The 12,458-nt window shown below is 45.2% G+C and overlaps 1 protein-coding gene across 2 annotated transcripts in view; it reads right to left on the bottom strand.

The window, feature by feature from the left end:
• The window catches only part of LOC105023799 (copine-5), a 110,705-nt gene that overhangs the window by 15,460 nt on the left and 82,787 nt on the right, over positions 1 to 12,458 (bottom strand). For both annotated transcript variants that reach the window (XM_013136389.4, XM_013136388.4), the window contains 2 exons: positions 11,738 to 11,791; positions 10,377 to 10,438 (listed from right to left, as the gene is read on the bottom strand). In XM_013136389.4, coding sequence (XP_012991843.1) covers positions 10,377 to 10,438; positions 11,738 to 11,791 — 116 coding nt within the window. The remainder of the gene's footprint in view (positions 1 to 10,376; positions 10,439 to 11,737; positions 11,792 to 12,458) is intronic.

Consider the following 12,458-nt stretch of genomic DNA (forward strand, 5'->3'; position numbering starts at 1 on the left):
CCCATGTGGAATTGTTGGTCTCGGTGAACATATGAGACTGTCATTCTGCTGTCGATAAAGCTGAGCCCTTCAAGCCCAGGTATTTGACAGAAGTGGATTTTTCTGGAGATCTACGTCCTCTTTTAAATTTCATGCTGTTAATGTCACTTGTTGATTCTAGCTTAAAGGGGCACTTCACCCTGTGGGGACCTTAGGTGGTGGGACCTACGTCTGAGAGATTTCAAGGGTGGCAAGGTTTCTAAGGGACCCCTTCAATCACAGTTCGCCGAGTGAGGTTGGAAAAATAAATGTAGTTGTGTTTGGTTTCATCTTGTGAAGCCTCCATGTTATATCGATCACTCAAAGCCAATCTGACTGTAGTCGCGGTCGTGTTCAGTTGATGGAGCCATTGGATGTCTTTCAGCGATGTTCAGCAATCAATGTACCCGCAGAAATATCGATAAATGCACAAGGTGTCAACATTGTTTCTCTTTCTGAGGAAATACTACAACTCTGTGGAGACATCCTGCATTGGCCAGTCCCTCCCTCCCCTCGGCAGGTTTTCATCCCACTAGACTTACTGGGTACTACTAACTAACTTGACATTACACAGCACACAAATCCCTGTCATTATACATTTTTGGACAGGCTCTTTTTTACAGACGAAATGCGTTCAAATACGGATTGAAAGATGTATTTGCTAATTGAATTAAAAACTGAAAAACCTTTGTACAAAACCGTGGTTACATGACAGTTTCCTGTATATATCCTGCTAGGCGTATGCTGAGACAACATAAATGTGCTTGTCAATAGGAAATTATCATTGGAAAACGTTATTTTGACTGGTAAGTACATGTTGTTGTTATTTGTTGCCATGAAATAAGCGAGACAAACGCAAACGTGCGGTTTACCCGTGAGATCTGTTGTTGTTGTTACTTTTGCAGGTGCCCTGGGTGCTGCAGGCATCAGACAAACGAAACATGAAGGAGCACTGTTCTGTGTTCGCTTGTTATTAGTAAATCTGGGCACAGAACACCACATGGGCACGATCAATACTGGCATTTTAAAAATAACACTTGTGATAAAACGTCTTTTTTCGTATTCTATATATTTCTTTATCGTATTCACCATTTTGATATCTACGGTCGCAATGACCTTTTTAGCTAGAGGTGTTTTATGACCAGACCAATACAGAGGAAGTAAATTAGCCTGTTTTAGATTGTGTTGGGGTGATTTTCTGCTTTTATGACACAAATGTAGCTCACTCTATCTCAGTCCCCTGCCATTAACAACGCAGGCAACGCGTTTGACCTTTTACTCACTAGATGTTGCCCTTTGACTAATCTCACTGCAAACCCCATCCAGGTCTGTTGACTACTCTTTTTGCTTTCTACTTCCTCCAACCCTACCCACTCAGCTCCCACCCAGATACTCAGGCGCCGTTGCAATCTTCAAAGTCTCTCTGATACTACCCTCTCCTCGACTGTACTATCTACCACCTGCAAAAATGATTCTGATTCTGACTCTCCAACCGCACTCTCCTGTGGCTAAGTGACTCACTGAGAACTCTGCAGCTGAGTGAAAACTAAGGAAAAAAATAAACCTCTGGATGACCTATAATCCTTTTTCTGCCTCCTCGCTACGTATTCTTCTCTATCTGCTGCTAAAGCCAATTTCAATCACTTCAAGTGTGATGTTTCTCCTTCAAACCACCGAGAAATTCCTTGCTACGTTCTCCTCACTCCTTAATCCTTCACCTCCTCCACTTCCACCTTCCATCTCGGCCGAAGACTTAGTCAACCACTTTGAAAAGGGAGTAGATGACATCTGCACCTCATTCAATCAACCTGTTGGGTCCACTTGTCCCTCACATGGAACTAGTCTACGCATGGATCATTAGAGGTCCACAGTAAAAAGCATTTAACATTTAATCCAGTTGTTTACAACCTACCTAATGTTACCCTGCACTGAGTACCCCTGAAGTATATTTTCTTTTATCAGTAAGATGATGGTCTCATGAGTACCTTAGGGGGTCCTAGTACCCCTGTTTGGGAACAACTGATTCAGCAGATACTCTGGACTACAGCTCTGCATTCAACACCATTGTGCCCGCTAAGCTTGTTCCTAAGCTCAGGACCCCTGGGATTTAACACCTCTGCAACCGACCCCAGGTGGGGAGAACGGGGAACCTCACCCCCTCCACACTGACCCTGAGCACTGGAGCCCCCCAGGGCGGCGTACTCAGTCCCATCCTGTACTCCCTGTTCACGCACGACTGAGTGGCCACGCACACTTCCAACATCATCCTGAAATACGCGGATGACACAACCCTCCTGGGTCTCATCCAACAACGATGAGACCGCTTACAGAGAGGAAGTTAAGAACCTGGCTACATGGTGCCAGGGAAACAACCTCTCTCTCAACCTCAGTAAGACTAAAGAGATGATCGTGGACTTCAGGAAGCGACAGAGAGGAGTGTACATGTGTACATACCCTTGTACACATCGATGGAGCTGAAGTGGAGAGTCAATTAATTCAAGTTTCCTGGAGTGTTCATCAAAGGTGACCTCACTTGGTCCAGACAAGTGTACTCTGCAGCGAAAACTGCCCAAAAACAACTTTGCTTCCTGAGGAGACTCAATAAGTTTGGCATGTCTGTAAAAACTCTCACCAACTTCTACAAGCAACTTCTCACCAACTTCTACAAACTCTCACCAACCTCTACAAGCAACTTCTCACCAACTTCTCACCAACTTCTACAATATCTCACCAACCTCTACAAGCAACTTCTCACCAACTTCTCACCAACTTCTACAAACTCTCACCAACCTCTACAAGCAACTTCTCACAAACTTCTACAAACTCTCACCAACTTCTACACGCTCTGGAGGGACAGCGGACCGCAAGTCCCTCCAGAGCGTGGTAAAGCCTGGAGAGCACGACATCGGGTGCCATCTCCCCATGTAAGGCATGTACCAAACACGATGCCAGAGGAAAGCACGGAACAGACCACAGCCACCCAGGCTTTGTTAGATTGGATGAATACCAAGACTAAGCAAATGATGTGGCACTACAACCCGCAAGCCCCTCCCAAGATCCTAACGTCCGGGGCTTGGCACCGAGTGAGAGCCGGGTTACTCTGCCATGGCCTAGTGTTCACCTAGTGACACTGGCGCTGCCCCGTGTCAATGGAACCAGAAACATTTCTGGACTTTAGGGTAAAACACCAGAGTTCAGCACCAGTGGAAACGAGGCAAAACAGTTTCTTCCCTCAGGCCATAAGGCGGCTCAACCAACAACACTGATTCATGATAATACTGATCACACATGAACATTCCAGATGCTCTGATGTCTTTTGAGTTACTTTCAATGTACACTAGAATATTCCCTCTCATGTGCCATTCCTAAGCATATTACACTCATATGTATCTATAATATTCAATAGTTCTACCCATATTGGGCATTTTCCCAATCGTACTCGATGCTGCTCATTTACTTTGTGATGTTTATTGAGTATATTATTGCCATACTTGCTCCTGACTCTCCTTGGCTACGTCCACTGTAACTTCCCGATAGTCTTAGTTGCTCCACTCCCTCATAAACGAACATTTTACCACTCTGATTTCCACAATTACAGGCCGATTTCCCTGCTGTCTTTTCTTTCCAAATGACAAGATTTCCTGTCATCCTTGACCCCAGTGAGACTTCAGCTTGGATCACTGAACCGTGACCGCTGTCCTCCATGTGACGGAGGATTTATGTACTTCCTGCTCTCCACCCTCTTCTGCCCGACCCTCTACTCTACCCTTTACTCCAGAGGTGTCAAACCGGTTCAAACCGGCTCCACGGAGGGCCGAGTGTCTGCAGGTTTCCGTTCTCACCGTGTACTTGATTGATTAATTAGGTCACTAATTGACTCACTGCTCTACACACTTGTCTTCTGTCATTGCTTTTGACTGTTATGCCCCTCACCCATTAAATGTCTTGCAGTGTGTCCTTCAGGTCGATTTCTGGGTTCCAATGATGCAATTTAAATGTTTAATTTATCACCTTTGACGCCCAGATGGCAAAACACATTTCAGCAAGCCCGACTGATATTCTGCTTAAACTTCAGCTCACCAGCGTAAGCTCAAACACAACAAGACTGAGCTGCTCTTTCTCTGGGGGGGTACAACTTCTCAGACCGCAAAGAACCTTGAGATGAACCCCTACCACCATTTGAGATTTGTTTGTCTGTTGGAACAGCTATTATTATTAACACAAAAACAAATACTGACAACACTATGATAAACTAGGTGGTAGTAGTGAGCAGAGAGATACTGCATGACATACTCTAGTCATAAGGGATGAATAACTGCTAGGTCTCTGCTCAGATCTGACTGGAAATCTTCTGAGATAGATCTTTATTTCCTGAGAATAAAGTGCATATTAATGCACATAAAGTCATCAAACAACACAAACAAACAAGTTACACGTCAAAGATCTATAATGACTTGATGAGCTAAGGGAAAAGACTGTATAATGACAGTCATTACCTTGATGGGTTTGTTAAGCACAATAAAAGTGATATGTGACAGTAATGATTTGCAAGTAAACAAATTAGTGGTAATGGTAGGAGGAGGGGAAATTACAAACATGCTCAGAAAAAACCCTCATTAACAGCTCTCCAATCTGTCAGGATCCGTTCTGATGTTCAACTCCGAGTCCCAGTACTGTACATCAACATCTTCATCAATTTTAAAGTCAGTCCTGTGCTAGGCATCTTCGCCCGCATTGTTTTTCTGCCTACAATTAATAATCAGGAAGGCTGTCAACAATATGCAAACAGCATGGCAAACATGTTGAAACAACTTTGAAAACTGAGAGACGCAGTCATTTCCCGTAGGCTCACTACAACCAAATAACACGTGGGGAGAAAAGACAGCAGTCATGATTTGAAAGGAAGCATCCACAATGAGCGGGTATTAGTTCTAACAAAAATTATGTCGGAAATCATATGAATTGTTTTTTCTGTTGGTATTTCAATTCACACGATTCTTGATGTTTTAAAGCAGATGTCCTATTTGGAGTCAATGTCCTTCGCTGACTTCTGTTTCACCTGCACTGGTACCCCTATCTGTTGGCATGTGTTTCACCTGAACTGGTACCCCTATTAGTTGGCATGTGTTTCACGTCCGCTGGTCAATCTGTCCAGATTTCTCTCACGTGGACTTGGACAGCTCACATTTAAAAGTTACTGGCACATTGACTTACGTTGGAATTTAAAGAAGCACAAAGCCACATTTTATTCATGAGAAATCCAAAGGAAGTAACTAAATATGGAGGACTGTCCACCTACCCTATATCCTGGATCTCCTATATCCTGGATCTCCTATATCCTGGTGAATCAGATGAATGCCATGCTGACCCAGAGAGCAGCGGGCCGGATTACCTCAAACTAGAGTCTTACCATGTTGAATGTTCAGTGCGATTTACCCGTCATTTACCTGAGTTTGGAAAATCCCCAGCCCCAGGCTTTCTAAGGAGAATGCTGGATGTGCTCCACCAGGGACTAGCTCATCCTAGTCCTTGTCTGCTGGTCCCGGTTGTGAATCCCCTGACCTTGTTACTCTGTGTTGACCTCTGCATTCCGGCAGGTGGACAGGAAGAACCGTCGCGGTGCCTTTCTATAGCCACGCCTTCCTATGGTACATGGAGCCGACTCCCATATTCTACGGTACGATGTGTAGAATTATGGCTATTCCCATGATAATGCTTTTCAGCTGGACCCAGTTTGTTCCCTTGGTAAGGTCATCAATATGAATAGTGTAGCTGATTAAAATTTTACCTACATAGTTTATCCCATTTCAAAGTCATTTTCCTCAGACTGGTTATTGTTTGACTGTTGAGGGTTGTTGTCTCTCTGTCATCACCAATTTCCTTTTTCCAATCTGTTGTTTTCACCTTCAGATACACTGTCTCTGTTTCTTCCTAAAAAGTGGTTCTAGTCTGTCTAACTTTATAGATATGCAGATGACTGCTTTCATACTGCCAAGATATTTTCCTGTCATCACAATTCCATCAATGCTGAAAATCAAAACATGCTTCTCATTTATTCTAAAGGGAAAATCAGCATTTGAACTCTGCACTCTTTTTGGTAAAAAAAAATAAGGGGACATTCATTTTAAAATATCCCTATGGAGAATAATTTCAATAATCTTAGTTGGGGTGCAGGTACTTTTTTAGTCCCAAGTAGAACCCCTTTGGTTCCAGGTATTTTCTTTGCAAAGGGTTGTAAATGCCAGCTTATAACCAGAAAGGCTTCTATCACTAAGTCAACCCTTTGAGAACATTCTTTCTGTGAGTGTGTGGACTCACTGTTATGAGTCTGTATAAACTGTTTATTAAAATCTGTTTACAACCACTAGAGTGAAACAAGCTCATTCTTTAGCTTTTGAACTAATCTGCCAATCATTGTTTTCATTTACTTCTTTCTTTATTGGTACATTTAATTAATTTAGAAGTCTAAATGTGAAGCAACTGCAGATTGCCCCTTTAGTAGAGCGACAGTTCGGGGTGCTGTGTCTGTTTCTGTGTCAGCTTGTACTGCAGGCCACATAAACCGGATCAACTGGAATCTTTTCACGCTTCAGCAACCACAGGGACTCACCGAAGCCCAGGCCCAGATAGAAAGCCACAGCAAACCGACTAATCACATAATTTACAACATCCTTCCTCTGCTCCCTTTTTTCTCTCTCCCTCTCTCTCCCTTTCTCATTATGTCTCTCGGGTTCTCTCTCCGTTGCCCCCCCCCTCCCCTCTCTCTCCTTTTCTCATTATGTCTCTCGGGTTCTCTCTCCGTTGCCCCCCCCCTCCCCTCTCTCTCCTTTTCTCATTATGTCTCTCGGGTTCTCTCTCCGTTGCCCCCCCCCCTCCCCTCTCTCTCCTTTTCTCATTATGTCTCTCGGGTTCTCTCTCCGTTGCCCCCCCCCTCCCCTCTCTCTCCTTTTCTCATTATGTCTCTCAGGTTCTCTCTCCGTTGCCCCCCCCCATCTCTCGTTCTCATTTTCGGTCTCTCGGTCTCCGTGTTGAATAGACACTAATAAAGGCCAGTCCTTCTTATGTGATACACCGTAAGTCCAGAACAATCTATTTTCATGGAGTCGTCTGTTATGAAATAACAAATAATTTGCATTTAGGCTGCATCCCCGGCGTATTCGTTCAGTAGGATATAACGCGACTTCCAACCCCCTTCCCAGTGTCACACTCAACCAGAACAAAATGAAAAAATCAAACCCCTGGAAAAAGCGCACTATCACTTTTACACAGGCTATATTTGGCTCGGTTTATACAAAATTAATAAGAGACTTAAATACAATAGAATAAGTCTTTAAGAATCCATTCCTCCAGGCAATCTCATTCAATATTAAATTAAAAGAAGAAACATTCAATGAAAGGGTAATGAGAAGATAGTGAATCTTGCAAGTGTGTGTGCTGTCTTTTGTTTAATAACCTCTTATAATCCACATATCAATATTAATCAAAAACCGATTCAACTCCCAAAATGGTGACATAGGCTCTGTTCTCACAGTAAATTACAACGTAACGTCCATAAAAAGTCCACCAACTATCAGGTGGGCTGAGGGATAGGAAATCACCTGATACTGGAGCATAAAAATCAGGGGGGGGCAAACGAAGGCCCGCGGGCCCAAGGCCATCGCACCTGACACATGGGAGGTAATGGAATCCAAACACAACTCACCAGCCCCTTCTAATACATCTGAATCCGAATTTTTATTATTCAGACATTATAATGGACCTACTGTATAGACGTTTTAATTACTGCCATTTTCTGGCCGGCAAATCATTCAGGATTTAGAAATGACAAAGCAACGGTGGCCCTTCATTTAACCCTATGATGTCACCGGTGTTAAGAATCAGAAGGTTAGAATGTGAAGGTTTTCCTTGATGCTTAAACAAACCAGGAACTGTTGGGAATCCAAAGCATCCAAACCTCCCTCCCTCTAAACTGCTCCCACCTTCTACACCCCTCCCACCTTCTACACCCCTCCCACCTTCTACACCCTCCCACCTTCTACACCCCTCCCACCTTCTACACCCCTCCCACCTTCTACACCCTCAAACCTTCTACACCCCTCCCACCTTCTACACCCCTCTCACCTTCTACACCCTCCCACCTTCTACACCCCTCCCACCTTCTACACCCCTCCCACCTTCTACACCCTCCCACCTTCTACACCCCTCCCACCTTCTACACCCCTCCCACCTTCTACACCCTCAAACCTTCTACACCCCTCCCACCTTCTACACCCCTCTCACCTTCTACACCCTCAAACCTTCTACACCCCTCCCACCTTCTACACACTCCCACATTCTACACCCCTCCCACCTTCTACACCCTCCCACCTTCTACACCCCTCCCTCCCCCTACCCCCCTGTTTCTCTCCATCCCTCTCTTCCCTCTTCATCCCTCTCTCTCTCTTTTGTCAGACTTATTTAGTTCTGGGTGTTGAAAGATATATGCATATTGTGGACAACTGCCCAATCCTCTCCGATCTCCACTGGTCTCTAGGGGCTGTGGAGGGGGTCTCGATCGGAGTGTGATAAACACTCCTGGCCTGTCTCGCTCTCCCTGTCTGTCGTCTGTACGTGTGCTGTACTATTTATAGGGCTCTGTTAATTAAACTCTTTTGCATTGTTGTCATGGTCACTAACAATCTACAGACGCCACAGCCACGTTAACGGCTAGAAGTTGAACGGGGCTAATGGCTTTAAACAGGGCCTAATTACCGTTTAGCCTAAATTACACTAAGGGAGGTAGAAATATGACAACATTGCTGAAGTAGGCTAATATTTAGTAGAAAAGGTGGGTGAGAGGCTGCCCTCTTCTCCGCTCTGGGAAGCCATCAGGATGGTGTTGTCTGCACGGTGGCGGGCCTGGCAGATGGACCGAAGAATACGGGACAGCGTTCCAAATGGGCCCCTTATTCACGACGCAGCGCACTCTTTTCAACCAGGGCCCGTCGGGTGTAGTGAGTCACTACGAGAATAGGGTGTGAGTCCGACAGAACAGGCGGGCATCACCCTGTTGTCACGTGGGAGGGCAGCCGTGCCGACGCAGACCTGGGAGATGAACTTTGACCCCGTAAGTAACAGGCGTAAGTACCCGTTTGACTTGCATTTACATTTCAGCATATGTCGCTAATCCGGAGCAACGTATATATTTAAAAAAATTTCACACATAAGGTTTCATGTACAGTCGTGATGTAAAGGAATCAATAGTATTTCAATATGGTTGCCCGTGTACTGTTGGGGTGAGATAAGGTATGTCTCAGGCACATCAATGAAGCCTTATCGTTAAACAGGTGTCCCTAAAACCAACCCGAGGCAACATAAAGAGAGGAGGGGCTACTGAGCCTCTATTAGAGGACTGTGTGAGTTCGCTTCATCCTTGGTTGGAAGCCAATGATCAGACTTGAGTCGAGTTCAACAGTAGGGAAAACCCACTCACAGCTCAGGGCGGTGTCCTGGAGCCGTTTTCATCAGCAGCAAATTCGTCAGGAAAACCTACGGCGCCATTATTTTTAAACAAGGCCAAAGAGAGAAATTAATGTGCGTGTGTGTGTGTGTGTTTGGGGGGCGTGGAGAGATGAGCAGTGTGAAAGTTTCAGCAACCACTGCTGGACAGTGATCAGTCATATTGACTGTGCAACCCAACATGGAGGGAGTTGGTTTGATCAGCATCGATGCCAGGCTGGAAGCAAATGAAAGGTATTACAACAAATCAAGCTACAAAGGAAAGTTGAGAGTGTCATAGCTAGCGCTACGTTTGGTGAAAGGGTAACATCAAGGTCCTTTGCTCCATGCTCGAACTGCCACTCTGGAATCTCTCTGTGCTTTTTTTACTTCTGTTTCAACAGCATGTTTTCAGGAGCAAGCCAACAGGGAGACAACATCTATGTCCGATTATTATACACAAACTTACAGTGCCACCTACTGCAGGCCCTAACACACAGGTGGGAAAACTCTAGTCCTGTATGGCCAAAACACCTCTGCTAGTTCACTGAATTTACCCAATGTCCCTGGTCTGAATACATCCTTGGTTCAAAGGGGAAGATAAAAACCTGAAGTGTTCCGGACCTCATGGACCCAAACTTGCCTACCCCTGGATTAGGTCATAGAGGGGTAGCACTTATACGAGCCGGCAGAAGTCTGCCACTCCCACTCTGGAAAACAAGCCACGCCCCTCTGCCACATTACTGTTTGAGACCCTCCATGCACTCCTCGTTCCACCTGATGAGGACACACGAGAGGCCCTCTCTCCGGATCAAATGCCAAGATCAGTGGCGACTTGTGTTTCAGAAGGCGTGTGTGATGTAGATGAGGGAGCATCTCACCCTCCTTTGATGTAGTCCAGGAATGTGTGTTCAGACTCCACCGTGAACGACAGCAAGGTCACCTGGGAGGCGAAGAGGACAGTGAAAACATTAGACTGTACGCTCACCACCAGATCAACCAAAACGTCTACCATATACAAACATGATTTATATGGATTTCGTTTTTTTTTTAAACAACTGTACTACAGCACTGTTACCAGAGGACATTTTTACAATCAATCCAGCTACCTGAAGGCTGTTTAACCACTCAGGTACTCAACGCCAATACAATTTATTTATCAATTTAAACATAATTACCCGGCATACCAGCAATCAAGGCTAACACAGATCTAAAGAAACCCATTAACCGTTGCCCCGCGTCCCACAGGCTAACCGACCAGTGGACATCCTAAAGTCAGTCATCCAAGAAGAATGAGTTTGGTCAATATCTGAGCTACATATTAGAATTGCTATTACAGGCAGAACATCAATCTCATTCACACACACACACACACACACACACGCACACACAGAGATCCATCTCAAGGACTGATAGGGGCAAGATGATGGATGTCTCAAGCCTCATCATATTGAGGCCAGGCATCTCAAAGTGTGTGTGTGTGTGTGTGTGTGTGTGCCAAAGCAATAAAAACAATACATTGATATCCTCCTTAACATCTGTCACTGACTGAGCACGGAGGACACACACTCCGTCACTGACACGACAACGGCACGCGGGGAGGAACCGAAGAGGCCCTCTACGCATCCCGACTTTGTTGGAGGTCATTACAACTTCGTCCGGGTCGTTCATTTGGCCTGATGCCAACACGGTTGATGTTGTGCCCTGTCGGCCAAAGACCTGAAGAGTTGGCTGGTTCATCTTGTGTTTCGGAGGAGACCAGACGACTGCTCTTCTCTACTGCAGTCCACTTGCCACAAACCCCCCAGTGAACACCACAGCCACCACACCCACAAGGACGGTGAGTTAACGTTCCTCCGCCCACATCTGTTTGGTGAGCCTAATAGGGTTTTAGTAAGCAACATCTTACTGCAACCATATCACTTATCTTACTCTAATCATATCCCACATGTTACTCCAAACCTCATCTAACTCCAACCATATCACCTATCTTACTCTAATCATATCCCACATGTTACTCCAAACCTCATCTAACTCCAACCATATCACTTATCTTACTCCAAACCTCATCTAACTCCAACCATACCACTTCTCTAACTCCAAACCTCATCTAACTCCAACCATACCACTTCTCTAACTCCAAACCTCATCTAACTCCAACCATACCACTTCTCTAACTCCAAACCTCATCTAGCGGCCCGTTTCTCTTTTCCTCTAAATCTTGAGCTTTTGAAAGACTTACCGTCCCAGAGTTCATGTACCTCTTCTTCTTGAGCTTCTTCTTGGCGTTCACCACCTAGAATCCAACCAGCAGGACATCACAAAACTGATTTGGATACCACATACAGTATGTTGTAAATGTGCCGACACCTCAGGTTACTCCATTCCCCTGGGCAAATCAAGTGGATGTGTTGGGAGTGTGTGACATCAGATTACTCCATTCCCCTGGGCAAATCAAGTGGATGTGTTGGGAGTGTGTGACATCAGATTACTCCATTCCCCTGGGCAAATCAAGTGGATGTGTTGGGAGTGTGTGACATCAGATTACTCCATTCCCCTGGGCAAATCAAGTGGATGTGTTGGGAGTGTGTGACATCAGATTACTCCATTCCCCTGGGCAAATCAAGTGGATGTGTTGGGAGTGTGTGACATCAGATTACTCCATTCCCCTGGGCAAATCAAGTGGATGTGTTGGGAGTGTGTGACATCAGATTACTCCATTCCCCTGGGCAAATCAAGTGGATGTGTTGGGAGTGTGTGACATCAGGTTCCTCCATTCCCCTGGGCCAGTGAGTGTATTTAATGGGGCATGTGAGACTGTAGTGTCTGCAATAGGAAACGTTGAGGTGACACCAGATTTACTGCATAAAGAAACGTAGAGATATCAACGGACTAAGTGCAGTTGGTATGTTGGGATGTTGGGATGACTGCAGAAAACCTAGAGCCAACTTACTGCAGCAGGT

Source organism: Esox lucius, chromosome 12 (genome assembly GCF_011004845.1).
Source record: "Esox lucius isolate fEsoLuc1 chromosome 12, fEsoLuc1.pri, whole genome shotgun sequence".
Taxonomy (NCBI): Eukaryota; Metazoa; Chordata; class Actinopteri; order Esociformes; family Esocidae; genus Esox; species Esox lucius.